The sequence below is a fragment of the Cryptomeria japonica genome, chromosome 5, assembly GCF_030272615.1.
Source record: "Cryptomeria japonica chromosome 5, Sugi_1.0, whole genome shotgun sequence".
NCBI lineage: Eukaryota > Viridiplantae > Streptophyta > Pinopsida > Cupressales > Cupressaceae > Cryptomeria > Cryptomeria japonica.
Window position 1 is genome coordinate 242555129 of NC_081409.1, and position 22659 is coordinate 242577787.

Genomic DNA, 22659 nt, shown 5'->3' on the forward strand with positions numbered 1-22659 from the left:
TTCTTCTTCTTCTTCTTCTTCTTCTTCTTCTTCTTCTTCTTCAATGGCATTAGTTGATTCACAAATACTGCCGAGGCCAATGGGATTTACTACCACCAACTATGAGCATCCTTCTTATATCAAAGATGAAGAGCATCAATACTTAGACCTCTTGCATTCACAAACTCTATGAACTCATCTTAAGTCAAATCTTGCATATCATCATCAGGAAATAGTCTAGGAATGCTGCCTTGTACCCATCAGGCACTTCTAAATCTCTATATGGTGGAAGCATTCTTGGCATATCAAGATATTGTTTACTATAATATTTTGGTGTCAATGCAAAGGCAAGAAGATGTAGAGGAGTGGTCATCTTGTTCCATCATTCTACAACAATTGCTTGCAATTGTTTGAAGGTCTCCTCAGGGTCTTGCTCTTTGTCATTTATGATTTTCTTCATCTTCTAAAACATCGAGTCGATGCCATCATACACCTCTCTAATGCAAGACCTATCCATTTCAGTGTAGCAAAGCAAGTCCATAATGGGCTCAGTGCAGCGAAGGAGAAACTCGACATTTTCCCACCATGAATCATCCAATATCCTTAGCCTAACTTTTGCTGCCCTCTTGGTGTTGCTTTGCTTCCATATAGACCAATTATTGCTGATCACCATATTGCAAAGTGTCGCTTTCACTTTCAAAAGTCGTCTCAAGATGATTAAGTTAGATGAAAAACAGGTCTAACCAACTTGTAATACAAATTAAAGCAAAAAAATACAATTAAATAGAGACAAACATGTAAAAAGAATACACATTACACAATCAAATTATGAAAATCAGAAAATGTAAAATACTAATTTTAATTTTTTTAATTAAATTACTACTTCAAGTTCATTTACCTTCAATAGCTCCAAATTTAAGAATAATCTGAAAATTCCTTGAGACATGTGTTGGTTTGTGATGAAAATCCGGATGTCCTCGGCCTCTACATACACATCTTTGATCCACCCAATTTTATTTCCAATCTTTTATAGCATAAGATTGAGTGAGTGGACCACACAAGGTGTCCAAAAGATACGTTGATATCGCTCTTCAACCAACAAACCAGCAGCTCTACAATTCTTTGTGTTGTCCGTTAAGACTTGAACAGCGTTTCTACATTGCCCATCTTTTACTTGCCCCTCACAATCCATGGATTTCAAAAACATTGCCCTTTTAGGGGACACCACTATGACATTGATCAAGGGACAGTTTCTTGAATCTTTCCACCCATCTGAAACAATGGATACCACTGTCTCATTCCAGCAATCCCTTATGGGCTTCAATGTGTATCTTCTCATAATCGAGGCCCTTATACCCTTTTGGAGCTTCATTGACACTTTTCAACATCTTCTTCCAATATGGGGAGCGAACAACACTGAAAGGCAACCCATTTGCATATATGCATCTTACTATATCTTGGTCGACAATGTCTCGACTCTCATTTTGAAATGAAGTTTCCAAAGGTCCCTTTCTTTTGCGTGGAATGGGTGCTTGAGTTTCAGTGTCAGGCTCAGCTGTGGTAGTATAAAAGGGGTGGTATTCTATCACAATATTCGAAGATGGGGGTCGCATATTTTTTAATGGGCATATTTTGTCTGTGTGCTTCTCTCTCTTCTACTTCTTCATGCTCCATGATATATTTTACATCTGTGTCATTTGGTATAAAATTTTGCTTCGCAATCCTCAATCTATCCTCGATTCACGTTTTAAATTTCATCGCATTTTGAGTTCGTTTGCTATATTTTTCCTTCAATTTCGGGTTTTTCCTTCCTAACTGCAAGTGGGAAATTTTGCTTGGATTGCAAGTTTTATTCTTCTCTTGTTTTAGTGTTGTAGGGAAATTTCAAGTCAATTACAAGTGCACTTTATGTAACTTTTAAACTTGTAACTTACTTTTTATTTCCCCCTTGTTGCTTTATGTCTTTTAAGCCATTGTAGGAACTTTTTGGACATATTACAAGTTAATTTAAGATTATGCTTAAAAAACTTGTAATTCCTTTTAAAAGTTCCTGCTTAAGTGATTTTATCATGTAATAGGGATTTTATTTCTATATTACAAATTTTAAAGTTACTTTTTAGAAGTAATAGGGATTTTATTTCCCTATTTCATGTTTTATTGTTTTTCTAGTCACTTGTAAAGGGAAATTTATTTCCCTATGACAAGTTCTTTTTTGAGTTAAGTCATTAAACCTTGTAAAGGGGATTTTATTTCCCTCTTACAAGTTATTTTGACATGTTCTTTTCTCTCACAAACCTGATTTGCCTAAGAAATGAAATGTGAAACAAATTAAAACTTGAAACAAATGATAATATTAACAGGTGGATTCATGAGCCACGAGCCGCTTTCACAAGGTGGGCTAAGTTATACCGTTGCGACTTCAAATGGGAAATTGGAGACATCATTACTCTCCTCAGCAGGAAGTTGGGTCTAGAGCATTCTAATGTTTTTGAACCCTGGATGTATCAGTTTATCATGTTTACAAGGCAGTTCCATCACATCTCGTGGGGTGAAATCATCAGTGATGCTTTGTGTGAACAACTTGCAACAATCCCTACCACCATGACGTTCTACATGAACTCATACCTAGTGTATCTAGCAATATCACTTAGACACTTCCCTGGTCTTTCTACCAAGGGTGATCGTTCGCTTATACCCGTATGGGATTACTATGATCAGTTACCTTTGAGACTCAGCAGATTGCATTACAAGAGGGTTCAGGATGCATTCTTTCGTTATTTTATGTGTCAATTTGACAAGACACTAACGAATAGAAGAGTGTCAGATGAGGCATGGTAAAGAGTGAATGAATATGGCTGCTTATTCCTTCAATTCCCGACTTTTACTTACATGAGAGTTGGATGTTACAGTGGGCAACCGTACATGCTTCCTAGATTCCCAATTGATAAGATTATTCTTATGGAGTTGGGAAGACAAATCATGGCTGTTCATGCACATCAATCTGTCAGGCATAAGGTTGGGATGGGGATTTTTACAACTAACCCATTGAAGATTGGTCGGTACTCCCTCATTACATCCACCAAAGCCAAAGCCAAAGCCATGTAGACCGAAATGAACGAGATAAAACTCAAAAGGTTCAATTCAAGAGCAGATTTCGACTACCGAGGTATGAAGGAGAGGATCAAAAAGTCCTTCATACATGTGCATCGCATAGAGGATATTTGGGTGGATCTTCGTACAGAGAAAGAAGTCCGTAAGATGGATTATTGCAGGCTCACCCTTGAGCAAATTGTTGATTTGAACCTGGTGGACATTCCGCAAGGAACGATTGATGATGGAAATGTACTCGATTCAGAGTATGTTGAAAAGAGAGTTGATGAAGCACCACTTCCATCAATTCATTGGTCACATAAGAAGGGTACTTCCATTCTTGACAGACTTCAGCCTATCTTAGCTAACACTAACACTTGGCTCAAAAATAACGATGTTAGACTCATTCAGATCAAGGTTGTAAAAGAAGATGATTCTACAAGACCTCTCGGACGAAAGTCTAAAATCCAAATAGATAACAAGGAAGGTGCATCATCTTCGGGTACAAGAATCAAGTTGCGGGTTAGTTGGGTGATGGTACTTCCTCCTCAGGAAGTGACAGTTCGAGGAAAGGAAAAATCCTAGCTCCATGTTCATGTGATAGATGCTGAAGATCCACAAGAGGAACTACAATCAGACAATGCTCCTGAGTCACCCATTTTGGAGTCACCTCATGAAGTTCACCCTCAGATTCCTCTAGAATTACCTATGTCTTCTCTTGATGCAAATATGGATGCATTTTCCACTGTTCATATTGTTCCTGTTTCAGCGGGTGAATCTCCTCAGAGGGTCATTCCAATTTCAGCAGCTGAGTCGTCTCTTGATCATCCTCAAGAGAATTTGATGAATATCTTTGAGGATAATCCTGCATATGCCCCTTTGTCTAAGATTGATACTTCCACTTCCGGTTTTGAAGAGTTCATGATGCAATCATCATGCCCTTTGATTAATGAGCAGTCTTTAGTTGCCATCCAAACAGTAACTTCTCCCAAGATGACGACTGTTGTTCAAATAGAAACTGCTTCTCCCTCATTTTCAGTCGTTGCTCGAGGAGAGTTGATGACTTTACCTCCAAGGCTTAGTTCATTTACACCTAAAAGAAAGAAGCAATAAATCTCTCCTAACATCTTTGATTTCCAGCATCTCAAGCAATCAAAACAGGTTGCCAAAAGGGCTAAAACGATCTCGAGGGTAACAGTTGCTAGTAACAGGATGAAAGTGGCTGAAATTGTTGAGCCAATTGTAGACAAGCCACGTGAAGAGATGCAAGCTGCTGATTACAGGAGCACAAAGGTGGAGTTGGGCAAACAAATGAATGAGGTGGTCAAACATGATGCTCAACAGTCAGTAGCCTCATTGGTGAAGCAGTGTAATGAACTTCTAGCAAAGAAAGATAAGCTAGAAAAGGAAAATGTGCAACTAATGGCAGCAATCCAAAAGATTACCAAGTCTTCAAGTGAAGGGTACAATCCTTAAACTTTCACAAGTGCACAGGAACCAGTCCGCGGAGTTGAAAGAGCTTCTCAGAAGGTACAAGTGTTGGACTCTTGGGTGGATCAGCTCCATGATCTATGTGTGCAAGTGCTGAAAGACATATTCCAAATGATGGGTAAGTTGGAGACCATTTAAGAAAAATTGAATCATACCTCCGAGACTTTCAAAGAGAACTTGGAAAGGGTTGAAGGTAGCTTGACGGTTTGGCGCAAGATACCTCAACAACAGTTGAGTGTTCTTCAGGAGCATGACATTATTCCTTCCAGGGTCATGTATCTAGAATATGAAGAGCTCCTAGAGAACAAAGCCCTCGTTCTCAAATCCCTCATTGAAGATATTGATGACGCAATGAGATTGCGAGTTGAAGTATTCCAAGTTGTTGTTTCTCACTGTGAGAAGGCCTCTTGCAATATCATGGGTCAAAATGGGGAGTTGCTACCAGAAGAAGTTCTCGCAGATCTACAGATGAAGATTCATAATGAGTGGAGGAGTGAGCGATTTTCAGCTGCCTCAATTCAAGTTTTGATGAAACATCAAATCTTCTTGTAGGAAATCCAATCCACTTTGGAGAAGAACAACTCTATGCTTCTTCAGTGTCGGGATACCATTGTGAAGACCATGATTGTTGCCAAGAACACCAACATAAGTCATTTTAAAACCACTTGTGATCCTGTGATCTTGTTGTTTTGTGTAGAAAGGAATAAGTTATTTCAGACTTTGTGCTGTTATATTTTGTTCTTGTTATTATTAGTATAGAAAAGGGTAGATAACACTTCACATATTCAAGACTTTGAGCTTGATATTGTTGTCTTGTCCCGAAGGAAGTGACGGAAGTCTTTGAGCTTTCAGGAAACTTCATTTCCTTTCTCTCATTTTATTTCAAAAGTTGTTACTGTTGTTTTACGTTAGATTGCTATCACTTTTCTGTGAAGAGAAAAGGATATTGGCTTTCTTGAAAAAAGAAGAAAGACTATTGTTCCATCCTATTTTAGTTTTAGTATTAGATAGATAGGGGGAGCCTTCCCTTTATTAGGAGAGTGTATACTCACACACTATGGTTGAAGCCACAATTTTGAATATTTCCCCAAGTGCACAAAATTTTCAACCAACACAAATGAGTAGGAATAAAGCACAAACACTTGATCAAACTTCACAAATCAATCTTCCAACTCCCTCTTGCTCAACCAAACTTTTTCTCAACCACCTATTTGCTCCAGCTCAAGAGAAAACAATCTATTTACACACCAAATGAGACATAAAACCCAAATAAGTCATTTTAAAACCACTTTTTACGGTTGTGAATGTCAAATTTTTATTAAATTTGCAAAAAAAACATGGTTTGCCCACACTTTTCCGGCTAGGTTTGCCCATGGTCCAATAGAATTTGTCTGGGTCCAACCTGGATTCGAACCTGGTCCATCCAGTTCGAACCAGTCGTCGTGGTCATGGACCTTGTCTGGACCAACAGGCGGACCAACCCTGGACCAAGACCTAGTTCAAACCAGACCATAACCAAGGGGCCACAGGGCCAAAACAAACATCCTAGATTATAATCTAAATCAAAAGGTTTGTTTTCGTATTCAAGTTTGTCAAGGTAATAATTAGGGATAACATTAGTAGCCCATAAAAATTTGAAAAAAAAAATCACGATTTATTTTGAGGTATACAACTCTATATTGTTTTCTAATTATTTTTGTTTTCAAAATAAGAAATAAATAAACAAGAATGTCAAAATCACAAGTCAATAGTGAAGCATACCCAAACCTAGTTCCAACATCCCAAACATCCTAATGATGGCAATGAAGTGTCCCCACTTCATCCCCAACAAGAATTCATCGTAAAAGATACCCTTTCACATTGCACTCCCAGTCCGTACGTTTTGTGGATGGTAAAACAAGGATCAAATGTCAACCTTCCATTTTGTGTACCCAATGCCAATAGGGAAACATCCTCTAGATTACATGGGGGATGTACAAGGGTCCCTCAACTATTTTGAGAATGTCAAGATGTTCACATGATCTAAAGAGAAAAAATAGAATAAAAAACATTAGAAAAAAATACAACTATACCCTAAACCTTAAAGTAGGCCCCACAAAACCCTTTCTACTTTAATTTTTCATTTGCAAACAGGAAGAACAAGAGGAAAATAACACCAATTGCTTGAGATATGTTATTGATTCCTATTACTCATTGATAATTTATTACTTAAAACTTAATAATTCATTAACTAGGTCAACTTCTTTTGAATTTTGAAATTTTTGTACTATTAAATTAAAATATTCCAAATTTTATGATTTTAAAATTAAATATGTTCACTGTTCTAATCCATTGTAGCATGTTGATTTTTTATTTGTTAACTTTGATTGCGATTGCAACTTTTATGTATCCTTTGCTTCAACAACTCGTGCAAACAAAAGTAAGAACATAATGAAAATCCTTGTGTTTGTACTTGTAGCAATTAATAATTGTTGTATGTTGTAGTTGCAATAGGCTAGTTAAGTAATATCTTAAGAGTCTTAGCCAACACAAAGAATGAACTTCTACGTACCATTTGCTTCTATGATTGGACAGACCTTAAGTAAGATAAATGAAAAATCCTTGTATTTGTAGCATATTTAGCAATCTTAGACTTTGCAAAGGTTCATCAAATTGAAAAGGCCATGATATAAAAAATAAAATTTAACCACTTAAAGGTTTTCCTTTGTGCTCTTCTCTAAATCAAGTTTAAAGACAAAAAACAGTTAAGTGGTTACAATCTACTTTGTCAAATACACAAGTATACATCTAACAAATGGGTACAAAAACAGATTTGAGCTGAAGTAAACAAGATTTACAATTACATAAATATTCTCAACTGTTCGCAGTTCACGAAACTCATGTATTACTATATTCATGGAGTCAAAAACAAAAACCATGTGGAATCATGAACCACTGTAGAGAGGAAGGTGTATCACTCAACCTAGAATCACTATCTATATAGGATCTTGAGCAAGTTTCGAAGGAGAATAAGCTGCTGCTCATTTAGAAGAAATGTAAATGCACAACAATCACCAGCCTGCTGGGGACATGTAGTTGGAATGAAGAATCAAGCACCAATGTGGCGCAAACATTAAAGCCATTAGGCCTTCTAATGATACCAAGAAATGGAACTTCATGGGGCAGTCTGATACTTTAGAAAGTTCATCATATCATTATCTTTACTCACAGCACCTTTGCATTCAAAGATGGTGGTGAGTCCTTTACTTAAGGTAGAAATCAGCAAAATCATTTCTAGAGTAACAATTGTCCCAAGTAACAATTGTTTGAATAATGCTACTCTATTGTGAACATGTAAATGGAATTCAAATTACAAGCTATTAGGTTGTAATCCATCAAAATTTAGTAATTATGGCTATGACTGAATAAATGGTTATAAAACCTTATGAAACCCAATCTAACAGGATATGCTTCTATACGGTCAAGACATGGCAGCCCAAGTGGCCAAGGAAAGTCTCATACATAAAATTGGTGTTTTGCCTTTTGGTGACATAAAAAACTAATTTTACCTTCAATTTTTAATCTACAAGAAATAACACCAACCAAGAAAAAACTGAATTCTCTATAGAAATTATCTGCCATTCCTAGAAAAATACCATGCAATTCCAATTCTAGAAAGGTTAAAATCCAAATAAAACAAACCTGGTAGATCTGTCCATGGCACATCCCACGCTCCACAGAAGATTTATTCAGAATCATCGCATCTTCCATATCATACCTGCGAAATCTTTATTATCACAATGTAACAATATAAATGTGTAATCAGAAAAAAACTTACATTAACATCTTACCCTGTATAAGCAAGTACAGCAACAATTGCATTTGTCCCCGTAGGAAACTCATCAATGTCATACTTTTTGTAGCCTATTGTACGGGCTATAGGTGTTTGAGGCGTCTGTGAGACAAAATGTCATAGAATCATCAAATTACTCTTAAAATTATCAACAAACTTACCTCTTTGATGACATTTAATGGATGAATGTCAAAATTAGCAAACAAAAGTATTAGAAGGAAATCTGAACTTTAAAAAATGTAAAGCATAAAAGAAAATGTCAATTCTAATATTATAACACAAATGTCAAGTCTAATATTTATAACGCAAATGCCAAGTCTTAAATCTATATAGTATCCAAACAGGATATGGAAGACTTTTAAAAAATATTCGATAAGATACAACTGATATGCTGCAATACTAGTATATAAAATACACAAAAGCAAATGTACAAAAAAAAATATAAATGTAATATAAAATGTGTATACTAAAATATTAGATGCTTGCAAGATATTGCAATCTGAAAACCACAGCATTAAATGATATGAGATCATGGGGTAAAAGTGTCAGATTCCACAAAAAGCACCAATCCCAAGAGAAATGATGAAGTGTTGAAATTGGAACAAATACTATAACCAGCTCACTAGATGTGGCATACACCTGTAGATGATGTCAGGTGCAAGTTCCAAGTGAATTTGATAGCACAGCTAGCTCTCACAAATGATAGTTGAAGATTACCAAAAACATCAGCCATTAAAAATTTGGAAATGGGGAAATGATGCATCAACAACTAAATTATTGAACAATCAAAAACTCTATAGTTTATTATATAATTATACTTTCAACAAAAAAAAATAGCAATCCAGGCTTAAAAATTAGCCTCATGGTTCAAAAACTCAGACAGCGGGCCAAAATTTTAAAGAATGAGGCTAATTTTTAAAACTCAGCATATACATAAATTATAAATTCATAAAATCCACTTAAATAACTAAAAAATACTGTTAAAAAGCCATCAGAAATTAGTTTAATTCTTGCTTAGCTAGGAAAAATGTTGAAATTGTTCAAATCCATAGCAGTGGGAAAACTTGGAAAAACTAACATAACTTTGAAAAAAAATTAAAGAAAACTAGGTTTCTTGTTGCAATTTCTGGACTTGATTGTGTTTCTATTTTTTGCATCAACATTTCGAATCAAACTCTGTGATTCATCATCAGGATGATAGAGAGCTCAAGGAGTAGAAAGATGGATTGTTGCAGACCAGGGGTGACTAAAAAAATGTGGTGATAGAAAACTAGGTTTTCTATGAGCCGAAGAAGTTTTGGAGAACACTCGGGCAAAACCTTGGCAAGTAGTTGCAAATAAATCAACAAGAAGTTATTAGTCAACTAACTTCATTAAGACATTTAACTCGTTATTTTTAGTTAGATGGAAAGTAACTTGTTGGGTTAAAGTTTTAAACTATGATTAGACTAAACCCAAAATTGCCTAATACATTTGCATTCTAGCAATTGAAACAATTTGTAAACAATCATGACATTTATTACTCATAAAAACTTATCAGTTAGTGTTAAAATTTTGTTCAAACATATTACATATTGTCTAATTACATTTCAATCCCAAATTAATATTTTTACTTAGAAAAAGATGTTCAATTACATTTCCAAGGATTTTCTTTCAAAATTAAGCCCCTTTTCTGTTGTAGAAATGCTATCAGACCAGAAATAGAGCAGACATCCAGAAATAGAGCAGACATCGAAGGTAATACTTTTGGTGACAATGCAGTAGAACATTATTTTATGCAAACACAATACTCCAAAGCACACTTGAATCAATTAACTTCTTCAACTTAAAAATGTTAAAGCTTCAATGGAATATTGTAGTTGTTGAGTCCCATTAAAGTTGATATTTATTTAAACCTAAAAAATATCAATCACTTCCAAAGCCCTCGTGCATCTTCCTACCCACCAAACTCAAGTTTAGCAAACAATGAGCACCAGATTTTCATCTTTATCTTTCTTAAAGCTCCAAACCTTACATAGACTAAAAAATAAATTCCACAAAACCCTAGTCGATTTCATTAGAAAAAAATTAACAAATATTTTAGTTTTTAGTGGGGAATTGTCATCAGTGTACATTTTGGATGCACCTTCATCTTTTTATCTTTGATAATTAAAAACTTTCCTTTCAGAAAGAAAATAAAGAATGAATTATAACACGATTCAGCAAGGAAGGTCAATGGGACTGGACTGCACCAGTTATAATAGTAAAGAACTAGAGCAAAAGGCGCCCTAGACTCTGAGCGAATACAATAAAGACAAAAAAGCAGGAAAAACCTAAAAAAGGAGGTTGGAATCTTCAGCTTAATACTCTTAATCTCCACTCTCTAATCATAGAAATGGGCAAACTAGTACAAGTATAATTAGAAGAGTGAGAACAAGACCATGCAAAGCAGTGGAAGCAGATGAAAACAACCCAGGCAAGGAACCAAAAACCTCAGGTATTAATACTTATTGCAAAAACATTGTAAAACACACACTACTAGAAGGTACTCCCTATTGTTCCTTTTGGTTCCACTTAGCAACATCATCAATTGAACGCAGTCTAGAGTGGAAATGCAGTCTCAAAAAATGGAAACTAAGTGTCAGTATTAGTTGTTGAACAAGGACCCGCACAATGAAGGTTTGGACAACCTCTTATGTATTTCCAAGCAATACAAACTCCTCACAACTGGCTTATTCTCTCATAAACATGTCATCATTGACCAAAATTTTGTTTCCATGCATATGCAGATCAGTCCTACATGTTGCTGAAATATAATTTTCTCAAAGGTCTTCTTTATGCTCTGCCCTAACTTACAATTTTCTCTAGCTTTTATTCCAAATCGAAGAAACTCATGGCCAAACCAACCCCTGCTGCTCAAGGTATTATGTGGATCTAGCATTCTTAGTTTATCCTGCTCTGCCATGTTGCTTCTTTGTATCTATAATTGGAGGAATAATTCTCAGGGTGACTATGTTGCATTTTTTGCAAAGTAAGAAAATCTATATTCTGGAGAGGGTGTATGTCCCAGAGGACAACATCATTTCATCTCTTCAACCTTCACCAATACAACACCTTGTAGCATTTTTTATTGTAGAAGAGAGGATACATGTAAAACATTAAAAAATTCCTTAATAGTATTATCATGTTCCTCTCGCTCATGGTAAATAAATAACTTCGCAACTAAGTTACTAGTTCGTCCCTAGCCAACCCCGATTCCTGGTCCAGTTTGAACTGAGTTCAAGGTCCTGGTCTTCTCCTCTGTGGATTTGGCCAGGTCCTGCCCACAGCCTGTACCCAGGTGAATCCAAGCCGAATTTCACATCCAGATGTGTCTAGCTAGCATATTTGGGTGTTTTTTAATTTATTTTTTACATCTTTTTCTACTTTTGGTAGTAAGGTGTTCAGCTATAGCAATTGTAAAAAGATTGTCAAAACCATGGCATCAATTATAATCGCTGAGTTGCTATGCTAGAAAGAAAATGGAAGGTCTAATATTTATCTATTCAGTTCTCAATCTCTAATGTTATCAAATTTATAACAATGCGTGAATCACATTTATCATAGTTAAGGACACTGGATTGTATCTGCAAGAGTATCAAATGACTGCCTTCAGCACTCTATTAAGTGTGTAGGGGCAATGATCTATACATAATTGTGAGCAAGGGTTAGAACCATGTTAAAACCTTAGGGCCAGTTCATTACTTTAAGGACACCTTAAGCCTTATCCAACTTCTTGACACACTTCAAGGTCCTATAAACTCAAAAAAAAACAATCTTAATATGCATAAGACCTTGTGATACAACACCAAACAAAGACAGCATACAAGGAAGCAATCATGAGAGTGACAATAAACTTCAAATGACACTGGTATCAAAAGAGAGATCATAGTGTTCTATGAAGAATATCCAATGTATTGCAGTGTTCTATGAACAGCCATAGATATGATATTCATCAAGTTGTTATTATGAAATGTCATTCATAGTCTATTGATACTACAGTGTATAGAGCTCATAGTAACAAATGATTGTCATGTCAAGTAAACCGAAGTCAAATGACCTACAACAAGATAGTCATCTGATATGGATGGTGATGATGATATTTTTGATGACCCATATGATATTTGATCAATGACCATTTATGGCTGATTGTGGACACATGACATTATTAGTTTTTAACTTTAAAGTTCAATATATATCATGAAATTCAAGTTTGACTAATATTTGACTATTAGTATGGTGGTGTATTTTGATATGTTATTTGACTATTAATTGGTGGTGTATTTTGAACTTAATTACTGCTACAAATATGTATATACTTCTTATTGCAACATCCTTCAAGCTACTATCTCCGACTCCATTTTGTTTGCCCTCTCGGGTGAATAACTTAAAGCACACAGATAAAACACGTAATGCAGAATAATAATGCCATAGATATCAGATGCAATATATCAGATGTTATTCCATTCCTAGTCGTTGTTGTTTACAAGTTACATTCCGAAGTATATAAAGATGCCGAGGGGGTGCGAGTGCCAACCGTTGCACCGCAACTGCCACCCCTCGGTGGCCAACTAACCAACACAATTACAACTTAATTAACTAGTTTTATTTCCGTGTACAATATTGCCGCCAACATCATCCCCACCAAAAGAAAAGAAGTGGTCTCCGGATGACTTAATACAAAATAGAGATGACATTAAACAGAACTGCTGACGCCAGTCGAGCCCAGAACTTATACACTTGTTGCGTCCTCGCCTGAAAAATCCTTTTCTGCTACCATCCGATGCTCAAGTGCGGATTTCACCATTATTGCTTCTTTTGACATCAAAGTCCTCCTGTGCCTAAACCAAACTTGTCTGCAAAACACACGTTTCAGTCCCAGCCTCCACCAACTGCTACTCAAATGATACTGTCTCCCTAGCCAATTTGTCCTCGATAGCCACCCGCGTTGCCCTCTCGGCATCCAACTCCTGGGTACGCTGAACTAAGTCTTACGCTAGTACTACCTCCAACCTGGTGGTCAGCTCCTCCCGAGCCCTCTATGCATCCACCAAGGCAACCTCACGTCCAGCCGAGACATACTCCAAGTTCCTCAAAGCGTACCATTCCTGCCTGGAGGTGGCCACAACCCGCTAGCACAAAGGCTAGGAGACACCTCAAATCCTCCATCACACTCCCCAAAGGCTAATAACTGAACTGAATAACTCCCTGTTGTCGTACGACTTCGCGGATTTTACAATGCCTTCCCGCAACTCTGTTTGGTCGCACCCTCCAAATCCGTCTCCCTCTACGGCTTATGGCTTCCCGCCAATGCTTAGCGTCAAGCTTCTTTCTCACCGTACGGAACAACCCACACTTACCATGACTTCTCAGGTGCCCTTCGCCCAACTCGAAAAAGTGTATTGTAGCTTAAAAAATAAACTGGGGGTCTGGGGGCAACGCCTCCAGCGAGGTCTGGGGCAGCGTCCCCGCGGGGTCGAGGGGCAGCGCCCCTCGCGGGGTCCTGGGGCAACGCGAGGTCCGAGGTCCCGTGCGGTCGACACCCTCCTTACCGTACGGACACACCTCCAGTGTACGGACAACATGCTCAACTGTGCACACCGTACGGTCCTCCTTTCGCACGCCCAACGCAGTTCAACCGTACTGTGACCAATGACGATGAAGCGGCTGCGTGTGTGTTTGTGCAGCTACGTGTTTGTGCAGCTGCGTGGTTGTGCGGCTTCGCGTTGTGCGGCTGTGCGGCTCTCTGCGGCTGTGCGCTGTGGCTGTGCGGCTGTGGGCTGCACGCTGCGCGGCTGTGGGCTGCGCGTTGTGCGGCTACGGGTGGAGGTTGTGCGAGCTGCGCGTTGAGGCTGCAGGAGTGTGCGGCTTCGGAGTTGTGTGGGTTGTGGAAGTGTTCGGCGCAAGTGTGCGGGCGGGGTTTTATTGGCGGTTGGCGGTGTGCAATTGGCGGTGTGCGGTGACTACCGCACGGTAGCATCCACCGCCGGTGGCCCCACCACACGGTGGGCCCACTTTCTTGTTTTTGGCGGTTGGCAATTGGCGGTGTGTGGTTGGCGGTGTGTGGTGACCACCGCACGATGGCATCCACCCCCGGTGGCCCCACTACACATTGGGGCCACCATCGGTGGTTCCACCGTACGGTGGGCCCACTTTCTTCTTCTTCTTCTTCTTCTTCTTCTTCTTCTTTTTTACCGTACCGCATGTCGTACGACCGTACGGTTTTTTTCAATTTTTTTAAATATATTTTTGACCGTACGATCGCCTATCGTACGACCGTACGGGTTTTTTTTTTCATCTCCTAATTTAGTTGTCTAGAGAGTCGTCTGCTCGGGTCCCCCGTCTCTGGGATTGCCCTTCATCCTTCTCGGTTTTCCTCGCCCGATAGTCGCCTGTTGTGGTCCTGTGCCTCTTGAGTCGCCTGCCTGGCCTCTCGAGTCCCCTTCCATCCTCTCGGGTCCCCCTCCGGGCTCTCGAGTGTTCGTTTGGCCTCTCGAGTCCCCTGCGCGCTTCGCGTGGTAGGGTTTCAATTTGGGCCCGTTGGTGGCCAATCTATTTTCAATGGCCATCCGAAGACCTGGAACCACAAATTCTACAGGGACCACGGTCTCCTTCCCGTACATAAGAAGAAGAAGAATAATAAAGATTTTGAAAGCTGCAGCCTTCCACACAAGGTTCCAATCGTTGCCGACACAATTGATCTTCGGATTATCTACGTCACCGAGGTTTGGGGCGTCTCCCTTCCAATATTCTATGTATTCTGGCAGGTACGCCTCCTCTGTTACTTGCTCTGGTTCCTCTACTTCGAGCCTATAGCTCTGGAACATTTCATAATCCTCCATTTGCCAATGGAAGAGCTCGTTCAATGACCCTGTCTCATCCTCGGAGCACTCTCCTAGTTTGAGAATCCCTTCGTCGTTGGGCTCCCTGCAGCCCCGTCCTTCGTCCCTCGGGTAGCCTTTCCCTTCACCCTCCGATTCTGAAGATGATGTCAGTTCCTCGTCAACAACCTGGGTCCTCAGATCAATGGTGTACTTCCGCCCCCCTTTCTCCATAGAAAGGGTGTTGTTTTTCTAGTCATGGTTAACCTTTGCTATAACCAGCCACCCTCTGCCTAAGATGGCGTCATACCCCTTCTTCTTGAGTGGGATTACCACAAAATCTAGTATGAAAGGTTGCGGGCCGATGGTGACCAGCTGGGCCATTAGGGTGCCGAGTGGCTTGATGTCGTGCTGGTCTGCACCTACCAAGTTGAACGTGAGTGGCCATAGTGTTGGCTTCCCCAGCTTCTTCCACGTATCCTCTGGCAGTACATTCACCCCTGAACCTTTGTCCACGATGGTGTCTTTGAGGATAGCCCCGAGAATTCCCATCTCTACTACAGCAGGATGTCGACCACTATTTAAGGCCAACAACATTGGGTCAGCCGAGGGGCTGACCGGAACTTCCGCCCGTGTGGCACGCAAAGGTGCCTGTGCAATGGTTTGTATGGAATTAAAAATGGCGATTCTTAACTGTGGCATTGTTTCTAGGAGGTCCTTTACCCTTATAGGTACTTCCATCTGCAGTACTTGCCCAATGATGTTATTTTCCGCTTCCGTACGGGATGATGTACTCGCCACCTCGTTGTCTTGTCGTTCGGCCGTCATCTCACATTCAATATTGGCCTTTGCCTCCCGTAATCTCTCCTTCTCCGTACGGGGGTCGGGATAAGTGGCCTTTTTCGTTTGGGCGCAGGTGATCGCCAGTACTTCTTTCTCACCAGTCTTCTCAGCCTTCTCAATGTTGAGGAGATTAACCCCTGCCTGTGGGCAATTTGCGTCCTCATGATCGCCTGGCCCACACCATCGGCAGAGGTGCTGAGGGGTGGCTTCCTGCGTGAAATCACGGGCAAAGTGCCCCCATTGATTACAGGCTCTACATTGGATAATTGGCCGGCCCTTGGCATCATACTGGATACGGCTTTCGTTATTGTTATTGTTGCTATTCCTTCCGCCACCGCGTCTATTGTCCCGGTAACCTCCAGATGATGCCGTTGTGTTGGTTTGCGAAGTTCCGATGGCCGGCTGCTCTTGCGTGAAGAGAACTTGTTGGCTCCTGGTTTTCATATTGTAGGGACATTCCTTTGTCAAATGTCCCGTAATCTGACAAATGTCACAGAAAGCCTTCTTGGGACAGGACCCCTTGGTGTGTCTGTCACTCCTACAGTCGGTACACCACACGTCATTTTCTTCCGTCTTACTTGTACTCCCTTTCATGACTTTGAATTCTTTCAGCATTGGTTCCATGTCCTTTTGGAGAGCATGCACCTTTTTACTCGATTCACCACCACTATTGCTTTCCCCGTCAGAATCTTCATCATCGTCAGATGAATATTTATTACTTTTCTTCTTCCTTGATGTTTTGTATTCGCTCTCTAGGTCCATCGCCCTATTATAAGCGTCGTCATATGACGTCGGGGGTACAATTTTCATTTTTTTCCGTAGGGAGGATTTCAATCCTTCAACGAACCATCGTTTTTTCAAGCCCTCAGCCAGTTGGCTTTCCATTTTACCCAACAATTCCTTCAGTCTCCTGCTGTATGCCCGTACTGTCTCCTTGGTACCTTGTTTGGTACTGTATATCTCTGTTACAATTTCGTTGTCATCACAGAGCAACCGAAACTCTTTCGTGAATTCCTTCTGTAGGTTGGCCCACATGGCCACTTTTTGCTTATCTACATCGGAGTACCAATCTATGGCAACTCCACGTAACGTGGCTGGGAACTGTTGTACCCAATCATCCTGGTTTGTCACTCCGTTGGCAGACCAAATGGTTTCACATGTACGGCAGTGCCATAAGGGATCTTCCTTGCCCTCCCCTGTGAACTTTCGCAATTTCTGTTTACTCGCCATCCCACCACTGGGTCTTGCTCCTCTAATTCCTTGTGTGCTTGTACCTGGCGATCCTCTGCCTCCTGCAACTGAACCTCCACTCGTGGGTCCTCCAGAGGAAGTTGCTGACACTGAACCGAACAAATTGCCTCCCATACGGTACCCTTGTGCTCCCTCGGCACCTTCGATCGTACCGTCACCTTCCGCTTTCTCCCTCCGGTTGGTTGTCTCCCTCCGGTTGTCCTCCGAAATGGACAAATTCTTTAGTAGGTCTCTGGTAGCGTCGATCAGGTTTAGACTTTGCCTTGTTTGTTCCACCAACTCTTCGCGACTTCTTACCCTACGGTGGTATTCTGGCGAACTGTAGAGTTCTCCTTCGGCACCCTCCGTGACTCCTTCTCGATTCCCTTCGGGAAACCCTACGACAATGTAATTCTCTCCGTCTATCTCTGCCTCCGCAACCTCCGTGACACCTCCTGGGTTCCCTTCGGGCAACCCCTCGGCCGGTCATCCCTTGGCAAGCTGCCTTAGCCTACGCCTTCGTTATATCTGTTATCTGAGATTCAACGTGGTTTGTGCCACTTCCCATTCATCACTTTGTATCTTTTTATTTTTGTCCTTATTTAGTCTATTCGGCATAAGTCACTTCCGTACACAGCAAACACACGCCATGTACAAAAAAAACTTTTTATTATTTTTATTTTTATTTTGCCTTTCGGCCACGATTTATATCAACAGTGTGTCGGGATTATTCCAGGGTTCAATTTCCCCTTCACCTCTTGCCATCACGCTCTGCGTCCCACGACGATTGTTCCCTTTGCGCATCATCGGCCTCTGGGTTAATCTCACTGACGGGTAGGCCCATCGTGTCCGTGCGCCATCCATGTCTTCCGTTCCCGAGTTCGTCTAGGCAACAACGCCAAATGTTTGCCCTCTCGGGTGAATAACTTAAAGCACACAGATAAAACACGTAATGCAGAATAATAATGCCATAGATATCAGATGCAATATATCAGATGTTATTCCATTCATAGTCGTTGTTGTTTACAAGTTACATTCCGAAGTATATAAAGATGCTGAGGGGGTGCGAGCGCCAACCGTCGCACCGCAACTGCCACCCCTCGGTTGCCAACTAACCAACACAATCACAACTTAATTAACTAGTTTTATTTCCGTGTACAATATTGCTGCCAACACATTTTAGATCTCAAGTGAGGTAGCAGTGGCCTAAGGTTGAACAACTATGTTGTTTCCTGACTACAAAATTCAAGCAAGGATGGATGTTGTAACGAAAATGAGACAAACTCTCACATTCAAGTAAGATCAGCCCATAATTCCCCAATGGTTAATGGAACTTCCTCTAAGCCAACTACAGCTATAGATTTTGAGAAAGATATCTTGGAAATCAAAACAAACAAAAGAAGGTAACCTTGATTTGGAAGTTTTACAATCATTGGCCAAGAAGGGTGAAGTTGAACAAGTGGACAATGGAAACTTGGAAGGCTCTTTTGAAAGAAGAGATTTTCATATATCCTTTCCCGAAGATCCTTTCCCGAAGGGTTTCTTCCTTATTATTTGTAATTCTACCGTAGGTAAGGTTATGCTTTAACCTTGATTTGGAAGTTTAACAATCATTGGCCAAAAACAGTGAATTTGAACAAGGGACAATGGAAAATTGGAAGGCTCTTTTGAAAGAAGAGATTTTCATATTAACTTACCTTCTTCCTTATTATTTGTATGTCTATTGTAGGTAAGGATATGCTTCTCCAAGGAGGATCTAGAAATGGGGGGAATTTGTCCCTATGCTTGAAACCATGGTATCCAAAATTTAATCCTCACTAAAAATTTTCCAATTACCCTAGTCTAGGTGAGATTGCCCAATCTTTCCTTGCAATTTTAGGGCAAAGCTGGTCTCTCCTCCATTGAAAATTCCATTCGTAATCTTATTGTGGTTCCTAATATATTAGAGCTCCATTCCCATTACACCTTCATACAAATTCTTGTGAAATAGATCCTTCCAAGAGATTACCTAAAGAAATTTGGTCTAGGGTTGGTAGTTGTTAATGGAAGCAACATGTGGATTATGAAGGTATTGCCTTCTAGTGTAGATTTTATTTTGCTATTGAAAATACTCCTCAAAGGCAAAATGTAATGTCCCCTGCTAGGTTGAGGCCCATTTTAACCATAATTAATTTATTTCAATATACTTATGACTTAAACTAAATTGATAAGGAGACAAAATCTATCTTAACATGAATCAAATCTGTGATAGTCCATAGTTCAATTAATTAATAAATAATTAATAAGTAAATTGTTCATCTACCATACTAGATAATCAATTCTATCATACTAGATAATTGATTGTATCATCCATAATTCTTAATGCAAGTGTCAACCTTTGTTACTACTTCAGTTCTAAGGAAGAAGAGGATGTCTATGTTACCAAAGTGCTTAGAGACCAAAAAACAATAGGCTCCCTCAAAGTTTACGGATCCAAGCCCTTACCCCATCTTGGGACCATGCCCTCAAAGTTTACGGAATGCTGATCCTTACCCTATCTTGGGAATCATCCTATTGATAAAAATTTAGACTGCCCCTCTTTGGAAACAACTCCATCCCCAATTTTGTAGTAACAAGAATTATATATAAACAGAGTTCTTTCTGATTTACATTCTAATATTGTTATTTGTCCGATATATATTTCATTTATATTTCAGACATTATTCTAAAAGTATATAACTGCAGAACAGTTCATAGAAAGAAGCATAAATTCTGTAACAATTATGGAATAGACATACCGTTGGCAGCACAATATAACAACTTGCTGTCAATCCACCCCTTCTATTTTCCTTCACTTATCTTCTCTTATTATTTATCTCATGTATATATATACTTACTAGTCCCAAGCTGTTAGTCATAAATCAGAATTCCGTTTTATGTATAGTCTATTTCCAGATTCCAATTCAAACACTTACTTTATTCCCAGTTAGATTCTACCCCCCTTCCTTCCATCCGCCGGTTGTGATCTTCATATATCCTTCCATTGGCTGGAGAGTTGTGACTCTCTTCTAAAGTAATGAACCGTTGAAGGGAGAGTGCCTCTTCATGAATCGGGTGCCCCTTCACACTAACTCGCCCCTCTTAACAATGTTTTCTAATAAATTCTTTATTAAAGGAAATCGCTGTTGTTTAGAGGGGAACTGTCACTATTAAAGAGGGTCGATCAAGTAATGTTGCCTTAGTTTTTGTGAATCGTTGCCTTCGTTCTATGACATCCAATTGTTGTCAATACATAGTTGTGACAGGTTCTCATTCTATATGAAATTGTGAAATCTTACTGCCGTAAGACAATTTCATATTTCGATTTGGGTGTTTCACTTAGTATTTGGATCGGAGAATGACACAAAAGTGATCAACTCTACAAAACAAGCCACTTGGTGCTAAGTAGCAGACCTAACCCTCCAATTTATTACTCAAGACCATCTTTTTGATAGATCAGATGACCCATCTTTTTCAATTAAATGCTCAGTTATTCAAAAGCAAAGGAGACCATGTCTACCAAGCAATCTTACAAGATAGCTTGATCTTTCGTTTCAAAGCAAACCATTAGCACCAAGCAATCAAGAGTGATTAATCTCTCTCCAATGTGGATAACCCTCTCTATTTAGAGGACTTCAAAGGTAGGTGCTGTAATGTCCCAACTTCTCTAGTTGCCATCCAGATGCTTAGATTCACCTGTTACCCATCTCCACAGGTGAAATTCAGCGTTGGGAGATGATTGGTTAGCCAAAGGGGACATTTACTTGGACATAATTTTCTTTGGTGAATCATTAATAATAAAAACTTTAGAATTTTATGTTATAAAGTTACTTTTTCAAAAAAATAGAAAAAGTTAATAGAGTAACTTATAAGTTACTATTTAATTTAATAAATGACTTTATGACTTTTCCCATGGCACGAGCCCCTAGGTGAAAAGGTAAATTATTAAAAAGGTGATCAATGTTAATATATTGAAGACCCTTGAGCAGATCGAACTTATGGGGAGAGGGAAGATTCCATTGGAATCTTAATTTAATGCCATTAGGGGTTAGATTCGGAAGAGGAAGGCATAAGTGTGATTTGGAATCATTATTGGGCATTCTTTGGTGGTTAATTTTATTGATTTTGCTCTGCAACATTCAGCCATAGCAGTCTCAGCAGCTTGGATGCCTAAATTGAGGACGTAAACCCTTGGTTCAGGCAGGTTGGACGATACCCCAACCAATAATCTCACTTCAGCACTCAAAAAGAATTGTTCAAGACCAAATTGAGGGTCAATTTATTCAGTTTTTTGGATCAGAATTGCAAATTTGACAGCAAAGGACAGATCTGAGCATTTGGATCAGTTATTGCAGCAAGAAAAAGGTCACATATTCCAGCGGTACAGCTCCCTAGGCCAGTCGTACCATTCTCTTGCCTGGGAATCCATAAAAAAAAAAAATTGAAGGGTTTAAGTTGGATTTTTTTGTACAAATCTGATTGTCAGCAATTGGAATAAAGATTGGACTCATTCTTTCAGGCTTATGATGTCACCAGAGAGAGATTTGAGCAAAACGGTGGAAAATTGCCCTTTTTCAGTGAAGTCTCCTGGGGGTTTGAAGGAAACAGTAGCAGTTTGGTCTATTTATGTTAGATTTGTTTTTGGTAATTATTTTCTAGAGGAAATAAACTCATTGGAGCAGTTAGGACTCATTGGTAGCTCCTGTAGCAGCACCTGGACTCATTTAAGCTAATAACGCAGCCCTCCAGGCAAAGCGTTGGACCTTTGGTAGGACAATTTTGGCATGTCTTTGGTGAATTCCATTGTTTATTGGCTTTTGATAATTGCTGTTACAAAAATCATTTAACCTGAAATTTAGTTTCAGTCATATGTTTATGTTTATTATTGTCTTTCAATTGCATTATTTAAATTCCAAGGCATACCTACTTTGCAAAAATACAAAAAAAAGCAAAAAATCACAAAACAAAAAAATAAAAACCAATTTCCTTTACCGCTGGTCAAAGAATTTAAAATCAGAAAACTAAGTCAGATTGCTTCATTCCGTAGTCGGCATCTTTCAGGTGCTAAGAAAAAAATCAATGACTACACAAATTTCCGTTCATATGATTGGACTATAGTCCAAACAAAGAGAAAATTTGCGTCCAACAAGGTTAAAGATCCACACTCAATGACCCGCTGCTCCCATTTTAAGAGAAATGGGCAAGGACTCAACTCTAGATAGATTGTATTTTCTTTGGTGTGGCTAACAATTTCCAATTCCTCGCCTATATTTGGTGAGGACTGGCTTTCACTGGTTAGCATAGTAGATGTTTTCATTTTATAAATTATCTAGCTCC

At 39.4% G+C, this 22659-nt stretch overlaps 1 protein-coding gene across 1 annotated transcript in view; it reads right to left on the reverse strand.

Annotated features, from left to right (window-relative positions):
• Window positions 1-22659, reverse strand: part of LOC131028829 (DNA-directed RNA polymerase I subunit 2) — a 220399-nt gene that overhangs the window by 65821 nt on the left and 131919 nt on the right. The window contains exons 21-22 of the mRNA XM_057959181.2: window positions 8391-8494; window positions 8242-8317 (exon numbers count right to left, since the gene is read on the reverse strand). Of these exons, the coding sequence (XP_057815164.2) occupies window positions 8242-8317; window positions 8391-8494 (180 nt within the window). The remainder of the gene's footprint in view (window positions 1-8241; window positions 8318-8390; window positions 8495-22659) is intronic.